The 17,619-nt window shown below is 38.1% G+C and overlaps 1 protein-coding gene across 3 annotated transcripts in view; it reads right to left on the bottom strand.

Moving 5' to 3' along the window:
- The window catches only part of BRD10 (bromodomain containing 10), a 51,226-nt gene extending 39,118 nt beyond the window's left edge, over positions 1-12,108 (bottom strand). For 2 of the 3 annotated variants that reach the window (XM_066339966.1, XM_066339967.1), the window contains exons 1-3: positions 11,357-12,108; positions 8,990-9,190; positions 918-2,347 (exon numbers count right to left, since the gene is read on the bottom strand). In XM_066339966.1, the coding sequence (XP_066196063.1) occupies positions 918-2,347; positions 8,990-9,190; positions 11,357-12,093 (2,368 nt within the window). In that variant the 5' untranslated portion in view covers positions 12,094-12,108. Of the gene's footprint in view, positions 1-917; positions 2,348-2,996; positions 3,127-8,989; positions 9,191-11,356 lie in introns of those variants that run through there. The other variant, XM_066339968.1, reaches the window with a different exon arrangement.
- Positions 12,109-17,619: the final 5,511 nt, after the last annotated feature.

The raw sequence follows: 17,619 nt of genomic DNA, 5'->3' as shown, positions 1-17,619 counted from the left end.
GCCATCAGGCCTTCACTACCTTCTTAACCTCTAGAATATATTTTTTGTCAGCAGATTCTTGGTGTTGGCTTTCTGCTTTTCAGATGAAATTCAGTATTTATCTGTTGGTCTACACTGTTCTGAAAAGCAGCCTGTCACTTCAAAAAATAAAATACTTGAAGGAGTCTGCTAAAATCTAGCACAAATAGCTTAGCCCAAGACTCAAAACGATTAAGCTTTTATGTTGCTTTATGTGACATCAAAAATACTACAGCTACCTGAACAATTTAAACTGACTTAAGGTTTTTCTAACTTTACTGTTTGCAAATACCATTGAAATTCTCCAGTGAGTTAACTGAAATCTGGGTTGTATATCATCTATATGAAACACTTCACTAGATACCGCCCAATTTTCTGTAAAAATATCATCAGCTGAACTCAGGCCCACGGTCAAAGCAGTACTCTTTGGTGACCTAGGACTGCACAGTTTTACTATGAATGACTTTAGATTCATCATCTCATGTAATTACTGTGTTTCCTCATAATTTGGATAAGGCAATATTACCAGAAAAGGAAGAAACATTTCCAAAACATTATTTGCTATAATGTAAAACACCATAAAACACCCTCAAGTGACACTCTGATGATAAGCAGTCACATTCATTGTCCTGAAGATGATTTGCAACAAATTAACTCTTCCAATTAATTACATTCTCTAAAGATACATTCTGCAAATGAATCACAGTTTAATCAGTTGACGTTTTATATGCTTGTGTTATCGGGTAGGTAACTTTGACTCCAGCATTAATAACCAAATTGTCTAATGTAATAAGGCTCTCCTTTTTCACAAAATAAAATGTGGAGTTATCAACTAAGAAAATAACTTAAAAAAAATTGAATCCTCCTAATTTTTACTGTAAGTAAAAAGGTCAGCTTACCAGACTTGTGCTTCTTATGTTTTGCTTTCTTTTTAATTATAAACAACTTGTTCTGGATTTCAGATTTATATGATTTGAATGGATGAGGATGAATCTCACGCTTTCTTTGCAAGTCATCAAGTTTTCTCTGCAGATTTTCATTTAGAATATCCTTCAACTTCTTTTTTTTCTTTTTCTTCTTTTTTGCCAGCATCTTATTTAGTTTCTTATTATTTTGCAGTAAGGTCTCTAGCACTGTTTCTTTAGCAGATTCATGGTAACTTCTGCCTTGGCTTTCATTATAAGTGCCGTTGACATGCATTTGGCAAGCTTTCAGTGTGTTCTCCTTGAATGGACTCAGCTCAGCTCTTACTCTAGCCGTTTCAGTGCAATCTAGTCCATTCGCCACATCTGTTATTTCTTCTGAACTAGGGTGTCCACCCATATCAACAATATCTTCTGAATTAATCCTAGTCCTGAAGTTCTCTTTATAACAACTAGGGTTTTTGATGTCACAAACTCTTGAGGCTTTTATTTCACAGTCAATCTTCATATCCTCTGTAGTGACTCTAAAGCTACCTAAACGTGTTCTTTCTTCTGGACAGATAACAATGTCCATACTTTTCTCTCCTTCTGTCTTGGAACGACACAGCAGTTCTCTCCCAGCAGAACTGACCTCCCCATTGCTTTTGCTTCCATATTCATGTTTTATTCTTTCTGATTTAATACGTGGCACTTTTTTAACTTTGATGGGAAGAGATGGGAATTCAGGAGCTTGAAAAGGTTTTTGTTTGTAAATTCGAACATCTGCACCACAGAACTGTGGAAAGTGAACATAAGCATTTTCCAAGCAGTCATAACCAAGAATTACTTCTCTGCATTCATGGATAGGCTGACCTAGCACTGCATCCTGAACATCCTTTTGTGTTTCATATACAAAGTCACAGAGACCTTTTAGCAGCCATACTTTTTGGTAGAATGGTAGCTCATGAAAGGGTTTTTCCTCCAAGGGATTAACTTCTCCAAGGACTTTGAAAAACTGGGGACACAATCCAAGTTTTTCTGCAGCACCATTAGGATTGTCAGTCTGCCCCACAACAGTATACCAGTGTTGCACTTTCTTTCTGAGTGCTGCTTCCCAAGTCCGGTAGGAAAATGTAGGCCTGCGATGTATTGTAGGTCTGCGATGAGGAGGACTTAACAAAGAAGTCATTATTTTAGATAAAAAAACATTACACTGAGGCATCAGAAGACAACGTTCCAATTCATAGAATACTATTTCAGGTAAATTTAAAATCTGTTGTGCTAAGCAAAGAAAATGACCAATAGCTGGAATCTCCCACATTGTCTCCATCCTTGTAGGTGCTGCTTGAGCTAAAAGTGATTTTTCCCATTCTTCTATTTCTTTCTGACTAGTTTCTTCTGCTTCTTTTCTTTCTTGATCTCTCTGCCTATTAAAAGAAATTTCATGAAAATTCAGATATTGCGCGAACAAAAAGAAATGAGAGAGAAAAAATAAATCAGAACTACAGTATGTCAAACACACTTATCTTGAAGTTATAAAAAGCATAATAAAACTTTTAAATTTTTACTTCAGTTCATCTTACTTTGCAGTGCAGAACTCATCAACCAAGATGGAAAATTACTGTAGTTTTTCTCTATCACCACTAGTCTAAAAAAGGGAAAAAGATAAGAAAAAAGACTGGCGTATATCAATAGTTTGAATTATTTAGATTTTCAGGTAATAAAAAAATATATTTCCTTCCTCAATCCCTTTTAATCAGAATTAAGTATTGCCAACAAACTATCCATATAAAAATCTGAAAAAATTTCAGGTAAATCTTGTTTTCAAATGGTTGCCCTGTCACTTATGTCACCTCCACTGTACACAAGTACAAGCCACCTTCCTCAGCACACAAGTATACATGCCTAATTGCTAAGTGCTCAATTAACAGCCATTTTCCCTGCCACCCAAAGATGTGTTACTAGTTTGCAATGGTGGTCAAAAAAGAAACAAGTATCAGGCCACACAAAGAATGTGAAGGAAAATAATACCAAAAATAAAATGTTGGTAAGATTTAATTTCAGGTTTGCCCTCACCTGGAAAAATGTATTCAGTTCTGGTCCCCCTATCTAAAAAAACAGGATAGAGCAGAAATAACATGCATTCGGAGAAAGAGGTTATCAGTAACCAGAGACCTGTAAGAGCTTCTGAGTTATCTAGGAGTCCACACATAACACTAGCAAGAGGAAACACGACAGCAGCCTGTAAAGCTCATATGACAGACTAAGAACTTCTATTTGCTTGTATCTGCAAATTCATCATGAAATTTAAGGGCAGCACATGTCAGCAAAAGAAATGCTTCCATTTCAGATAATTAATTACATGTAGCTTACCATCTAAGATACAAGATATGTCAATTTATTTCCAAAGTAGGAAACTGGACACCTGCATGAATCATACAAATATCAAAAGTTACCAACAGAAGGAAACTTTCTTTAACACTGCTTTTTTTAACACTAGTAGACTAACATTTGCCTGAAGGCACAAGCACATTCCCAAAGACAGGATTAGGATTTCACTATACTTATAGAGAAGTTTTTCAGAGCTTATCCTAAGTTTCTTTTATCTTTTTCTCTGAAGTTTCTATCACTGGTGAAAACTATCACCTGCCTCTAACACAAATGTGACCTGCTACTGCAATTTACACATCCTTATTTCCAAATTGAGAATCTCTAATTTTATTTCTTCATAAACAAGCAGCAAATAAATGCCATATATCCATTCAAAGCATCAATGCTTTCCAAACTCAGCAAAAAAAAAATGATAAATTAAAGTGCTTCTTCTGACAACATGAAGCTGATACTGGCTTCTAGCTTGAAAGGCATGTATTTCAAGCATTAACTATTGACTAGCTACCTTAACAATGTAAAAAATGCAACAAACGTAGCTTTGTCCACATTTTAGTATCAGGAGAAATGTGCCCTGTGTATGCATAATAACATAAAATACAGTAAGACTCTACTGAATACTTTATCTTCTCTAATAAAGTTAAATGTTCAGTGACTTGCTACCATAATTTGAACAGAGATTTTTAATACCACATACATGCATGCTTGCTATTTGTATATCTAATAAGTACAGAAGGACAGACTCATGTAAAATACAAAAGGTAAAAGCAAACAGGTCTGTAAATTCTTAACCTCAGTTTCCTGATGCAGCCTTAACTTAAGAAGAATAGAATAAGAATATAAAGAATGGAATATAAATACAAAATCCCATCTTTCAGCACAAACTTCTATTAGCCATTCTTGGTGAATAAACCATTAAATTCAACAACACTACTTGCACGTGTAAAGTGGGCATTATTTTTATTCTGATTTATATTCTATTTGAATGTGCTAATATTGCATTGATACAATAAATAAAAATAGCTGAAAATAAGAAACAAAAATAACTAATGTCCAAGTGAGGCAGAGTAAGAAATGATATTAAGCAAAAGTGGTCTGAAACACAAACTTCATAGCACTCTTGGATCCCACTTCCTTATTCGTCCTACATGTAAAGCATACTTCCTAATAACCTCCTGCCTCCAAAAGGTGTGAACTCTATTAACATATGGCAACAAGACTAAATAGTGAGTACATGGTGAAATGGAACATATATAGAAGCAATAGCATTTCAGTATCATTTAATGAAAAACAAAACTGTAGATGATCCAAAAATATCATCTTTGCAAGCAGTTTCAACTTTTTACCAAGTAACAATTTAAATCAAGGTAGAATTATCAAAATAAATACAATACCTCTGTCTAGATAAAATTACTATTATTATATCATTTTTAAATGGTTCTTTTTAAAAGAAAACTAAGTTGTTTCACTTGTAAAAAGTCTGCCTTGTTTTTAAGCTGTTGTTTTATCACAGTACCTGTTGTCAACCCATTCTCAGCAGACATTCAAGAAAAAATGTAAATAATAGCACACTTTGACATCTTTATTATTGAGGTCTTCCTGCTAGCATTCTTTGGAGGGCATAGCTTTCTCCTGGGGTGTTTCCTTTTGAGAGGATAAAGGAAAGTAAAGAGAGAATAGAACATAGGGCAATGGAGCAAGGGTGAAGGAAGAGAGAAGGAGAGGGAGGTAATAGAGAGACATCTCATATTTTAGTGGCACAAATATCCTTATACTGAGAAATTCTCAGGACATACATATTTGGCTTTCATAATGACTGCAACTGTAAAACCCCTGTTTTTTCATACTTTTATTGACATTTACAAGGAATGTATTTGCATACATGTATTGGACTTACAGTAGTAACAAAACTATTCTAAGGTGAAGCTGATTTTTCTAGGCTAACAACAGCCATATTTCTAGACCACATCTACAACAGTTGTTTTGCAGCTCTTGAGTGGTATCTGAAGTTAAAACTCAGAAAACATGTCACTCAAGAAGAGATAACACCTAAAACAGAGTCCAGACATAACTCCCTACTCTTATTTTAATTTCCTCCATTAATTTAAGGCAGCAGACACATACCACCAGCAAATTCCTTCTTGTTTACAACAGGAGATTTCTTGGTGGGGAGAGGAGACAAAGACTAAATTTTATTTTGTTTTCCCAGTTACCACATCTAACCTACTTCACTGTTGATTCACAGGTGAAAGGTCAGGCACTGGAACTCTTGATGACAAGACACAGAGAACTGTTTTAATTCACAATAACTTGTTTCTACAAACTTTCTTTTAAAAAAAATAAAACAGAAAGTTACATACAGATTAGCAAAATCACATATTATTCTAAATTAAGCCAAGATTTAATAGTCAGAAGATATTAAATTTGGAGATGCCCAAATAACCTTATTTCTGTATCTCAAATATCTTATATCATTATATATTCTATATTTTTCCATTGGATCCAGTTAATTCCATGCTAACATCCTCATAAAAACCAAAGTTGATTGTATAAGTATACCTTATTCCACAATTTCCTTAACTAAATTACTAACTTGCAGCCAGAATGCAATTCTTTACGTGTTTTAATGAATGCCTGAAACTTATCCCAGGATCATGTCTTCAGATACGAAAGACAGTTCTGTAAATGCCTACATAATTTTCAACAAATCAAAGCCATACAGATACTTAATTTCCACTGAAACTGACCAGTTTACCTGCCACTCCCTTGTGATTTAAAAAATTTCAGTAGGAATCTACCTTTATATTTCAGTATCTAATTAACAAATTAATAATTTCCAACTATAAAATAATTCCACAACTACTTATTGTTAACCAATATATAAATCAGTTGATTTGTTACTTACTTAGCATGTAACCAAGCAGCTGAGTAGAAACTCACAGAAGTGTAATTAATAATTTGAAGAAGATAGACAATGTTCTGATAATCACAACAATTGAACTAAAGGAATGCTTACAAACAAGACTGACAAAAGTAAATCAGATATTGTCATGTAGGTACTTTGGTGGAGTGAAGTGCATTTGCTGCTGTACAAAAACCATTAATTGTAAAATTATGAAATCAGCTTTGCAACAATATCTTGTCAGTTTTTACACGATCAGTCTACTATTATGAATGTGTCACTTGGGGAAAGTTATAAACCACTACATAAAGGAAAGTGAATGGATAAATTACAACAAAAAGAGAATTCTCAACAAAGGATACCTATAAAACAAAAGTAACTAAAAGATTTGGAGTAGGATTTCCCTGAAGTTAACTACAGAAGAGAAGATAAAAATCCCACTTTAGAATTTTCTTCCAAAATATGCAGTTGAAAAAAGCTTGCAAAATCTATTTCAAGGATTTTGTGGGAAAGAATTAATCAAAAAATATCTTAAGGATTTAATCTACTAATTTAATTCGTATTTCATTTTTATTTCTGTACAATAGACATGACTATTTATATGTTTGACTATTTTAAATTCAATTTTAGTTTTATTTAATTCTCATCATAAGACGAGAATATGTGTATTATGTATATTATGATAGTATCAAAATTTCTAAAGCAAAGAATTATATATAAACTTGGACTTCAACAGGCAATTTCTTTAGATATGAGGCTAAGTTTTATAGAAAGGCCCTCGCATTTGCAGTCTTACTTTTCTGGGATTTAAAGCATGCAACTCTTAAGACATTGTACACTAAGATAATTTATAGCTACACGCATAAATTACAACTACAAGCACAATGAGTCACCCACAGATGTCTAGAAACTGAGCCCTTATTTGTGTTCCTGATAACTCATGCTAAAGTTGGGTGAAGAGCAGATGCTGCCTATCCAAACACAACTGATTAGCCAGCACTGTACTCTCCAGCTAAAATACCCACACCTGCAATGTTCCATATTGTTTAGAAAGTACTTCTTCTGTGCCAACCTCAGTGCATTAGATTTCTAAAGAAAACAAAAAGACATAGCAGAACAACCATTTTCTTTTCTTAATAACATAATATATACTTTAGCAATAAGCCAAAGCAAGTTTGGAAAGTTGCGATACATTTTTAAATAAAAATAATGTTGGAACTATGCCCATTTAGATGTGCAACATTTCAAAAATTTATATATATTGAAAGATGCGATCTTCACTGGAAATGTGCAACTAACCTTACAGGCCTTCCAATTTCGAAGCTCTTTTCACAAAAGTGCTCAAAAAAGGTACTTTTGGAAAATTTTTGATGAGCTGGGAAACAATTGGTAGAGAGAGGTCCAAATTACTTTGAAAACACAGTGTTGATTAAGAAATAAAACTAAGAGAAGACATCTGAAGCAGAGTCAAAGAAATATTAAACCAGCTATCTACTGACAGGTTTTCACTGCTTCTTAATAAGTGGTACAGTTCAAAATTTTAGGGTTAAAGAAGCAAGCTAGTGGTGATCTTTTTCTGTATCATGGAACATTCTGTAGAAACAACCATCTTTTGCCCAGGATCTGGAACTTTTGAGTATATCCAGATACATGGATTTAACAGTTAATTACTACAGTTTTGCAGCAATGTACTTAAAACAGGTGTATGAAAGTGTAATTTTTATCTTGCTTGGAAAACTATTCTACGGACTCTACCAATGAATTAAAATCCTATCCAAATGTCTTTTTTCATAACGCTGTATCAAGTTCTGAGGTCTAGATCACAGAGCTGAGCAAAACCCTAGTGATCTTTGCGCCTTTGGTTTGGTTTTTTTTTTTTTTTTTTAAACTAAGTGTTATTAGAAGATTAGTGTTAGAAAATTAGTGGATTAGAAGAAAGAAATTAGATTAGAAAAAAGTACTGTTGTCTAACAATTCACTAAGCCATATAGCTTCAAATCTGCTGAAAATTAAGATTACCTGCAAAATTAAAAGTGAGCTGGTTACATATGGGAAAAGTCTACAAAGCTGTGAACTTTGAAAAAAAGCTAGAAATATTTTGCTTCCTGAAGCAAATACTGTCTTACTATTGTGCACCAGGGTTAGACACAGTCACTCAAATTACTGTTAAAGTAAACAAACTTAAAAGCTCCATTTTCCTCAAAGTGAAACATATTAACATTGAACACTGCCTGGAATTATATGGATCTTAAATTTAAGACACAAAATCTCAGTTATTTACATGCACAATCTAAAATTGTTACCTGACTGACAAGCTGAAATGCCACATCAGTGAGGTAACAGCAGATGCACTGGCAGAGATAATTTGGTTCTGGCTGTCAGTGAGAGAAGCAGTAACAGAAGATCATGGAATTAGACTGCAGTTAAGCATTCTGGTAGTTTTTAATCTAATTATTGCATGAATAACTGTCCAATGATACACATGATAAACCATAGCGCACTACCAGAAAATCACTGTGGATGCTTTTAGTTAATATTAGAAGTTTTGCTACACTAAAATAAAAGCAGCTGTAATTTAATCCAAAACTAAAATAACCTCAGTAATTTTTCAAGAAAGTGGTACTAATTTTTTGCTTTGTGAAAGCAGTCTATTGTAGTCATGAACTTAAAACCCCAAGAGCTCCTGAACATTTATTTACCTAAAAAAGCCATGAGGAGCTAGCACTTTAGAAAACTAGGCAGACACTATTTAAAACTAAAACAAAACAGTTTTTCTTACCTCTTTTCCTCTTTTGCTCTCTGTTGCTCCTCTTGTCTGAGAACCTGAACCATCACAGACTCAAACACGCCTGTTGACAAACCTACTAAATTGCGAGGCGTGGAACGACGTCTTGTAGAAATGCATGCTGTTGTTTTCTCATCCTCCTGCCCATAGCATCCTCTAGATGTCACAGCTAATGATGTTTTCTCTCTTAAATGCCTAGAAGAAAAACGCAAGCCAATTCACAACTATAAACTTCTGTACCAGTGGCACCTCAATGCCTAGCCTACCAAGCATGGATGGAGCACGTTTACTCAGGAAAAAAAGTTAGTTTTTCACCTTCCATTTTTTTCCACTTTGAAAATTCTTTTATGAAATCTTAAACCCAACACACTAATATGACCTATGTTTTCACACAAAAACTGTAAAACTTTAAAAACTGTATCTTTACCATAAATTAGCAAATATTATTTGGAGATTAAATCCTTTATCTTAATCCATTAATATATAATTATTATCCATAATCTTAAGTATTTGGAAAGAAAAAACTTCCACAATATCTAAGATAAGAAAGTATCCTTTTAAGCTGATATCTAAAAATAGGGGGCTGGGTGGTGGGACGAAAGGTGTATTAGTTGGTTTAGGCTGGGGAAGCACATGTTAAACACTAGTTTCACCCTATTTAAAACTACAAAAACTGAAAGATGAAACCCTGCAAATTTGTATCCAGGCATAATACAATCAAAACTGATTGATTCCCTTGAATCACTTGAAGGGGATCATTGATCTAAACACTGCTATGTAATGATGAAAGAACAGTTGTTCCAAGAAGTAGTTCTTCAATTTAATTTTACAAATTGCATTATGTTAAACACTTCAAACAAATTTGTCTAATTAAAAATAGTAAAAGAACTTGGAGACCTCTAGGTTCCATAATCCTTTACACTTACTTACAGTTCCTAGAAACTTCTGCTAAGCTAGTGCACATAGACATAATGGAAAGATCTTTACAAATCTCTGAAGAGCTAATACAAGACATATTTACTACATATTGAGGCAGAATTATCTTTAGAAAGTTCAGTATTTCCTAATGTTTATCTGAAAAAGACTGTTCACTGAATGGAAGAATGACAAGAGCAACAGAATTTATTTTTTAGTAAATACCTATATTTCTCTTTGAAAACATAAAATCTTCCAAGTTGCATTTGGTTATTTATCTGCCAGCAGTAACTCTATTACACCAGGAATTTTGGTGTTTTTTTTTAAATCAGATTTTACTCAAGCAAACTAGGAACATTCATCCCCCACTACGTTTATCTCCTTTTCCTCTGTTGCCCCACTGTCCTAAAACTGTCGTTACACAGAAACAGTTTCAAATATACTGTTTATTCAGCAGCACTGAATACATTCCCCTCTGCTTTCAGGTGACTTCTGCACCACCCTCCTGAAGTTTTTTCCTAAGCTCTCACCAGCTTGCAGAAGTTCATGCTGTGCGTCGCTAGCAAACTTAAAGCTGATCGACAAATACAGCTTTACGTATTTCCCAGCACTGTTCCTTCTTCACCTTCACCCTTCACCAAAAACACCTCTTGGTTTTTATATGCAGAATACTGTCATTCAGAAGACCGGCGGGCTTTTCACTGTAAGAAGCCACCACGGTTTTCTGATAATGACAGAACAATGCCTATGACAAGCCCACGAGAAAGCCTTCAATCAGTTGTGATTTAATCTGGGCTTTCTACTGCACAGTTCGAGAGCTTTCTATGTTTTAGCTGCTTTGGCTGATAAGAAAGTTCCTGCCAGAGATTTACATTTCAACTTACCGCGATTTCCATTTTGCCATTAAAGACTATAGCATGGCAAGCATTGTCTCTCCATTTATAATTATCAAAAAATACACCGTTTCAAAGCACGTAGCTATGACTTAATATTTTCTTCCTACGTATTTTAAAGGCAGTAAAAATTTCACAGATTGTAAAAATAACAATTTCTAAGAGCCAAATATTCATACATAGTTTAGACAGTTTTACGACAGAATAAAATAAAGAAAGAAGCATTTGACATCTTGTGTAAACAAGTGTCCCTCCCTCCACGTTCACAAAAGGCTTCTTTCAGAAGGAAAATCTTAGCCAGGAAATGCTGTGCTCTAGTTGGCATTTTGAGGTTTGGAATTTTCAAAGCGTTTTGAATTAAGATTTGAATAGTTCCCAGTAGGAAACGTTAATATGCACGAAAGCATTGAAAGTTTCAATGTTCTTTTTGCTGTGGGGTTTTGTTTGGTGGCTGTTTTCTTTCAATGGAAATTTTACGTAAAGAAACACACCCTCCTATTCTACTTTATGTATAGAACACGGCGGCACGGCCCCTATAGTTTTCTGCACCTACCGGGATAGCAGCGCCAACTTCTGTTCCAGCATCATCTCCAGCTTCTGGGCCTGTTTGGAGAGCCAGTGATCCACCCCGTGCAGACGATAACAAGTCTCCAGCATGAGCCGGAAGTCACACACGAAATCTGCTATCCCTGTGTACTGCCCACTAGAAAATTTCTCTTCCATTTTCAATAGCCATATTCCAGCTGGCAACTGCTGCAAGGACTGGCTGCTCTTACGCCCCAGGAGGGAGCCAGCGCCTTCTTCCCCGAAAGACGCCTGATCGGCGAGGGGCTTCAGGAACGGCGCCGTCAGAGGCCGGTACTTCTCCAGCAGGAACTCGCGCAGGATGCGGTATCCCTGCTGCAGCTCGGGATTCAGGCTCTGCTGCCAGGCAGTCTTCCCTCCCTCATCATCTACCTCCTTCTCAGGCTCCGCAATCCTACTCCCAAGTGCCGAGGGCCGATCCGCCGAGAGGTCCTCGCTGGACTCCATGTCTCCCGCGCCGGGCCCGTTCTCCGGCATCTGCCGGGGACTGCGGCGCTGCGCATCGCCCGGCCGCCGCATCCGTACCGAGCTCACCTGCACGCCCAGACGCCGCTCAGCGCCCCGCCGGGCCGGGGGGCGGGACGCGGCTGCCGGCGGGGAGGCATCGACTAGGCTGGCGCGCGGCCCCGCCCGCCCAGGGAACGCGCCCTCGCCCTCAGGGCCCGCCCCCTTCTCCCCCGCCCGCCGCCGGCGGCACCGGCGCATCGCGCCCCCTGCGTGCGCCCTTCCTGCCGCGCCGGCCGGGCCCTCCCTCCGCGCCGCGTGCGCGCTCCCGACGGGCAGGCGGCGCGTGCCGGCCCCGCGCGGCGTCCGTTGGGTAACAGGCGGCGCGCGCCGCAGCAGGAGCGGAGCGGAGGGGAGGGAGGGGGCGCGGCACCCCGACCTCCGAGGCTCTCACCTCAGTGCGCATGCGCCCTCCACGACGTCGGGCGCCAGGTGGTCTTAACGTCATCAGAGGGCGCAGAGGCGGCCGCTGGTGCGCGCGCTGTGGAGCGGGGCCTCGCGGCGGGGGCGGGGCGGGCGGGGGCAGTGGCCCCTCACGGGCGGGCGGGGCCGTTCCTTCCGCTTTCCCGCGGTGCGGGCGGCCGCGGCCCAGTGCGTGGGTCGTGCAGAGCTCTGCTGCTGTGTTGCGGCAGCTGAGAGATTTCCGCCACGTAACGGGGCTGTCGTCTCGTGTCAGAGGTGTGCCACCACAGGTGTTCAGCCGCCGAAGCGAGGCAGCAGTTCTACACTCGGTTTTGCCCGATTTGCCTTAGGAGTTGAAGCCTTATGAGAGGAGGCTGCTACTAACGACGCTATCCTGGCCTGGGGTGTACTTGTAGTCCTTTCACGTTTGCCCTCACGTTCCCTCCGGTCTTGCTCACCCCTCTACGAACTCCTAAGGGACATTGCCCAGGCATCAGACAGTTGTAATTGCATCCAGAGTGCTGCAAAGCACCTGGAGACTCGCCTCTGTGTGTGGTTTTGCTCTTACCCTCTTCACATTCCTAACTATATGAAAAGCTGAGGGCAGCCTGCTGAGAGAGCAGGGGAGAGAATGAATGTAAAGGAGCAAGAAAAAAGACCTCTACGTCTATGGGGGCAATCTTGTTCTTCAGAGATCCCTCCAGAGACCTCGCTCGCAAAGGAATTCTCTTAATGGGAATAAATGCCTCCACACTGCAGGAAGGTGAACCTGCTTGGAAGGATCATTGTGCATTGAGACTCTAGCGATCCATGCAATAGTTATACCCAAGTGTAGCCACGGGGTACACGGGGCGGCCTTCAGGTCTGCTTTGTGCTGTGTGTATCCCATGGCCTCAGGATGAATTCAAGCAGCACACTGTTAGAGCAGCTGTGGGCAGCTCCCACACTGTACTGGTGTCTATATGATCTTGCCTCTATCTAAAGCTGCAGCCAGAAGTCCTTATGCATCCTCTCCTGACAGTAGAAATGATGAAAAAAGTAGTTCTCTTTTAAGGAAATCCTCTTAAAGCTGGAATGATCACAACAGGATTACCCTTCCACAGACTTTGTGATGCACCCTTGTTACAGACCCGTTTATGCTGCACTGCTCATGGTTTGTGGGATCTGAAATGCTGTAGCATATCAGTTCTCTTTTTCCTCATGATGTTAGTTAGCTCTAAAAAATTGAAACGATACCTTGCAGAGTCTGAATGTCTTTCTTGTACTAGAGCCATAAGGACCAGTGTGCCCTGTTGCAAAACAGAGGGAATGCTGTGTTATGTTTTCTTGAATAACTGATCTCAGGAATAGTGTTCATCTTGTCTAAGTCCCACTCCAAACTGAAGGTGAAGGATCATCATCAGAGGGACAGGAGTGGTGGAGGGATTCCAGCAACATGAGTGGTGATTAAATCAACTGTATGAAAAACATAACTGAAGAAAACAACCATTCAAGTAACAGTGGGAATTTCTAGCATAACTTAACTGAAACTAGTTGAGGCTGGCAGCTCTTTTAGAAGTTTTGTGCATGTTAGATGTCTGGCCTGCAGCACTCACTTTCTGGCTCATTTATACTCTCTGCAACCATACCTGGTAGCTTAATAGAAGTTTTGCTTCTTGCTATATATGTGACCTTGCTTTGAAAATACGAGAACTTGTAGTCATAATTCTGCATACAATTCATTGGCTGAGAAGCCACAAGATATGTTCAGAGACTTCGGTGTGATAACATCTCAGCTATATTCAGATCTCCTGTCAAAAATTGAAATTTTATGGTGATGACAGAAATTAAGATATCAAATTTACACTCTGAAATTAAATTTCAGCGAAGAAGGACCCTCATACGACAAAACAAGATAAAATCCTTTCTTGGGGGGTCTGGCTTGTATCGCTAAAATATTTGAAAGAGGAAATTTTTTCTATGCATGCTATAAAAGTACGTTGAAAAATATTTTTTAAAAAGGATCATACTGGGAAACATCATTGCATGGATGTATAAGAACTTTTTTTGTATATTCTTATGTAATGAGAAAAATACATTGTATTCAAGGAATTCTGATACATTATCGGGGTCTTATTCCTGAGTCTTCCTGAGTCTTGCCACATGAGTGCGCTGTTGAATAAATGCCATGGAGCGTTCCTGCCTTAAATTAGAAGTGCCGCTCCCATCCCAATGTAATCAGGGTCGAACTGCTGAAACAGAAAGAAACATTTTGAAAAACCTGTAACAATGGTGTTTCGTTTTCCATATTCAGTATTAATAGGAGCTATGACTCACATATCAGGGAAAAAAACCCTCAACTTTTTGGAACAAATAGAGCTGATACGTATTCTTACCATTTTTCTCCATACATCTGAATTGGATATACAATTTTTGTAAAATAGCATGATAGAGATTTACATATATTTTCATAATAAAAAATAGTTGCAAGTGTGGAGATGCATGATCTTCTCAAAGAATATCACACTAAATTAGTGCCTCTGCTTTCATGTCATCACAAAGACAGGAAGGAATTTTGTCATTATAGTATTATCCCCAGTATCTTAGGTGGGTACAGAACAGTGCAAATGTCAGTGGATAAAGATATATATACCGTGAGGACAAAATGTGAGATAGGCTTGGGAAAGAGTAATCTTCCATATACAGTTTACAAAGGATGGGATGATCTAGCAAAGGAAAAGAGGCAACTGTCAGACATGACCAGTGTCCTTCACCTCTGTTGTGATTTTTGTGTGATGGAGCATTAGCAGGTCATGGAGGTCACATTCAGGATCTAAAGTAAGGAGAGTATCTCGGCCTGACCATGAAAGTACCTGCAATTTCTACAGACACCCAATAACAACTTACTAGCCTCTTCCTGAACCTTGATTTGGGTATAAGTTTTTTATCATATATCCACACCAATACTTTTACTTTTTATTTCCTTTCAATATAAAATCAGTGTTATTAAACTACAAAGAAGTTACAAATATTATATAGATTAGGATGATGAATAGCTAAACAAACCCCAGCTGTTTTAAATCCCTGAGTTACTGTTGGCCATTTTCTACATCTAACAAGAGTTTATATGTGCATTTTTAGAGACTTATATATAATTTTCAGAAAATGTGTAAAATATATACAAAAAAATATTTTAGTCTTAAGTTTTTAAATCCAAAGGCCCTCTAGTTGTCTTCTATCCTATAGACAAGAGAACTATAGCATTTTTGTAAAAGAAGGCATTACCACCCTCAAAGAATCATTTATTATGATTCACAATTATAGTATTCATATTAGGGCACTAGGCACATATTAGGAGGATAATTTTCTAGCAGGTCAGAGCTGCTGATTAGAGAGTGTAAAATGAAAAAGGAAGGACGGTTTCTGTAGCAGCTGGAAAGAATATTTAGGAAAAGAAGTAAAACTGACTCTTTCTGTGAAGACCTGGATTCCTGTACCTTGAAATCACATTCTCTGCTTCAGGAGTAGTAAAGGAGGATTAAAAAAGTACCTTCCACCATGAACTTTAGGTTACACTTCACAAATCAGAAAAAAATATTTTTTTAATATATAACATACTCAGCATATCATTTTCTTCTTCTCCTGGCAGTGTCATAAAAAGTGACTGAGTGGCTCTCATTTTCCTTCATTCTGCTTCTTCTATTTCATACACTAAAGCCAGGGGTCCAAAGTACAGGTTTCTGCTACTGATAACCTCCATGGTGACATAGAATACAGCCCACAATAAGGGTCCTTGGCACCCTACTGTGAGGTGACTGGATTACCATTGCCACCAGAGCCATTTAAACTGTATGCTCAAGCAGTTACATGCTCCTTCTGCTTACATATAGTAATGGTAAATTAAATGAACACCAGACTCTAGAAAACTCTGTCAATGTGCTTTTCATTTGCACGTCTGACCTGCGAGTTTCCAGATAAAATCTGAAGTTTCCTTTTATGGGATGCAAAAAATTATTGGGAAGGAAACAGGGGCTCTGTAGTGCAAAGAAAATAATCAATCTTTGAAATGCCTCAGATGACTTATTCTGCTCATCTTTTTCATCCTCTCTCATGTTCCACCTTTACATGCATCTTTCTCCCTTTCTGCCTTTAAGGATACAGCACTACTTTTTGGTGCCGGTGATGTCCTCATGGCAAATTAGAATATAAACAGACAGAAAACAAAGAAACTGTCCTTGAGTTCTACACTTTAAAGACATTCCTCCTTTTTTGAGTCATCAAAGCTGTAAACTGTTCTGTGTTCAAGCTTCTGCAGCATATAGTAGTGAAAATGTACAGTTCTCCTTAAAAAAAGTAATTCTTAGCTACTTGAAGCAGAATTAAGATTTTACAATTCATCACAATGCATCAAAAATTTGTTCTCTAACAAAGACCATAATTAAGTATTTTTTTAAATTAACATGAAATGTTGTGATCCAAAATTTTGTGATGTCCTTTTAGAGCTATATAAAGAATAAAGCAACAGAGTACATTCAGAGGGTTTTATCTTGATTCCAGATGGCTTTTGGAGTCCACTGCATAAGAACTGTATGGAGAGGAATGCTGTAGGATGCCCAGGGATGTTGACCACTGTCTAATGCATCTGTCTGCTGAGGGAAGTGGCACAGCAGGAATCAACATGATTTCCTGCCCAAGCATGTCAGACCACCAGCAGAGACCTTCCTGCAGAGGACACGGGTTGAGAGGTAGGAATGTGACATGAGGGGATGATTGTGCCAGATAATCAAGTAGGGTAAAACATCTAATCTCTTTGGTTCTGTAATAAACTCCAGAGTTCAGATCCCTTGTTGGTTGCCATTTACACCTGACAGCTGGACATCCAGTAGATACAGGCTGATAACAAGGTCCTTAGCCAAGCTGGAAGGATAACTGATGAGACCAGGCTGCAGTATTTAATTTAGCAATGTTTGTCAGTCTGTCTACTGTTAAACTGCTGATGTTCACAGAACTTGAAAAAGTGTGTCTTTTTTTCAACTAGGCTTCCTCCTTCAACACCCTTGCCAAACTTAGTCAAAATTATCCAGAAGATTAAAAAGTGGCCAGAGAGGACAGATGGACAACACAATTATATATGCCTCAGTCCCTTAGAAAATTTGAAGCAGGAATTAAGTAATCTCCAACACTAACACTGTTAATTTTTACTCTGCTCTCTGTAATTGTGCAACACCGGAAAGGCAACAGAAATTGCTTCATACTGACCTAATATTTATTTACATGAAAGATTTTGCAATTACACTTTATCGTATCTAATTGCAGACCTGAAGCTTTTTTTTTTTTTTCCCGCTT

The sequence above is a fragment of the Sylvia atricapilla genome, chromosome Z (assembly GCF_009819655.1).
Source record: "Sylvia atricapilla isolate bSylAtr1 chromosome Z, bSylAtr1.pri, whole genome shotgun sequence".
Lineage (NCBI taxonomy): Eukaryota > Metazoa > Chordata > Aves > Passeriformes > Sylviidae > Sylvia > Sylvia atricapilla.
This window is presented reverse-complemented; position numbering and strand designations above follow the sequence as displayed.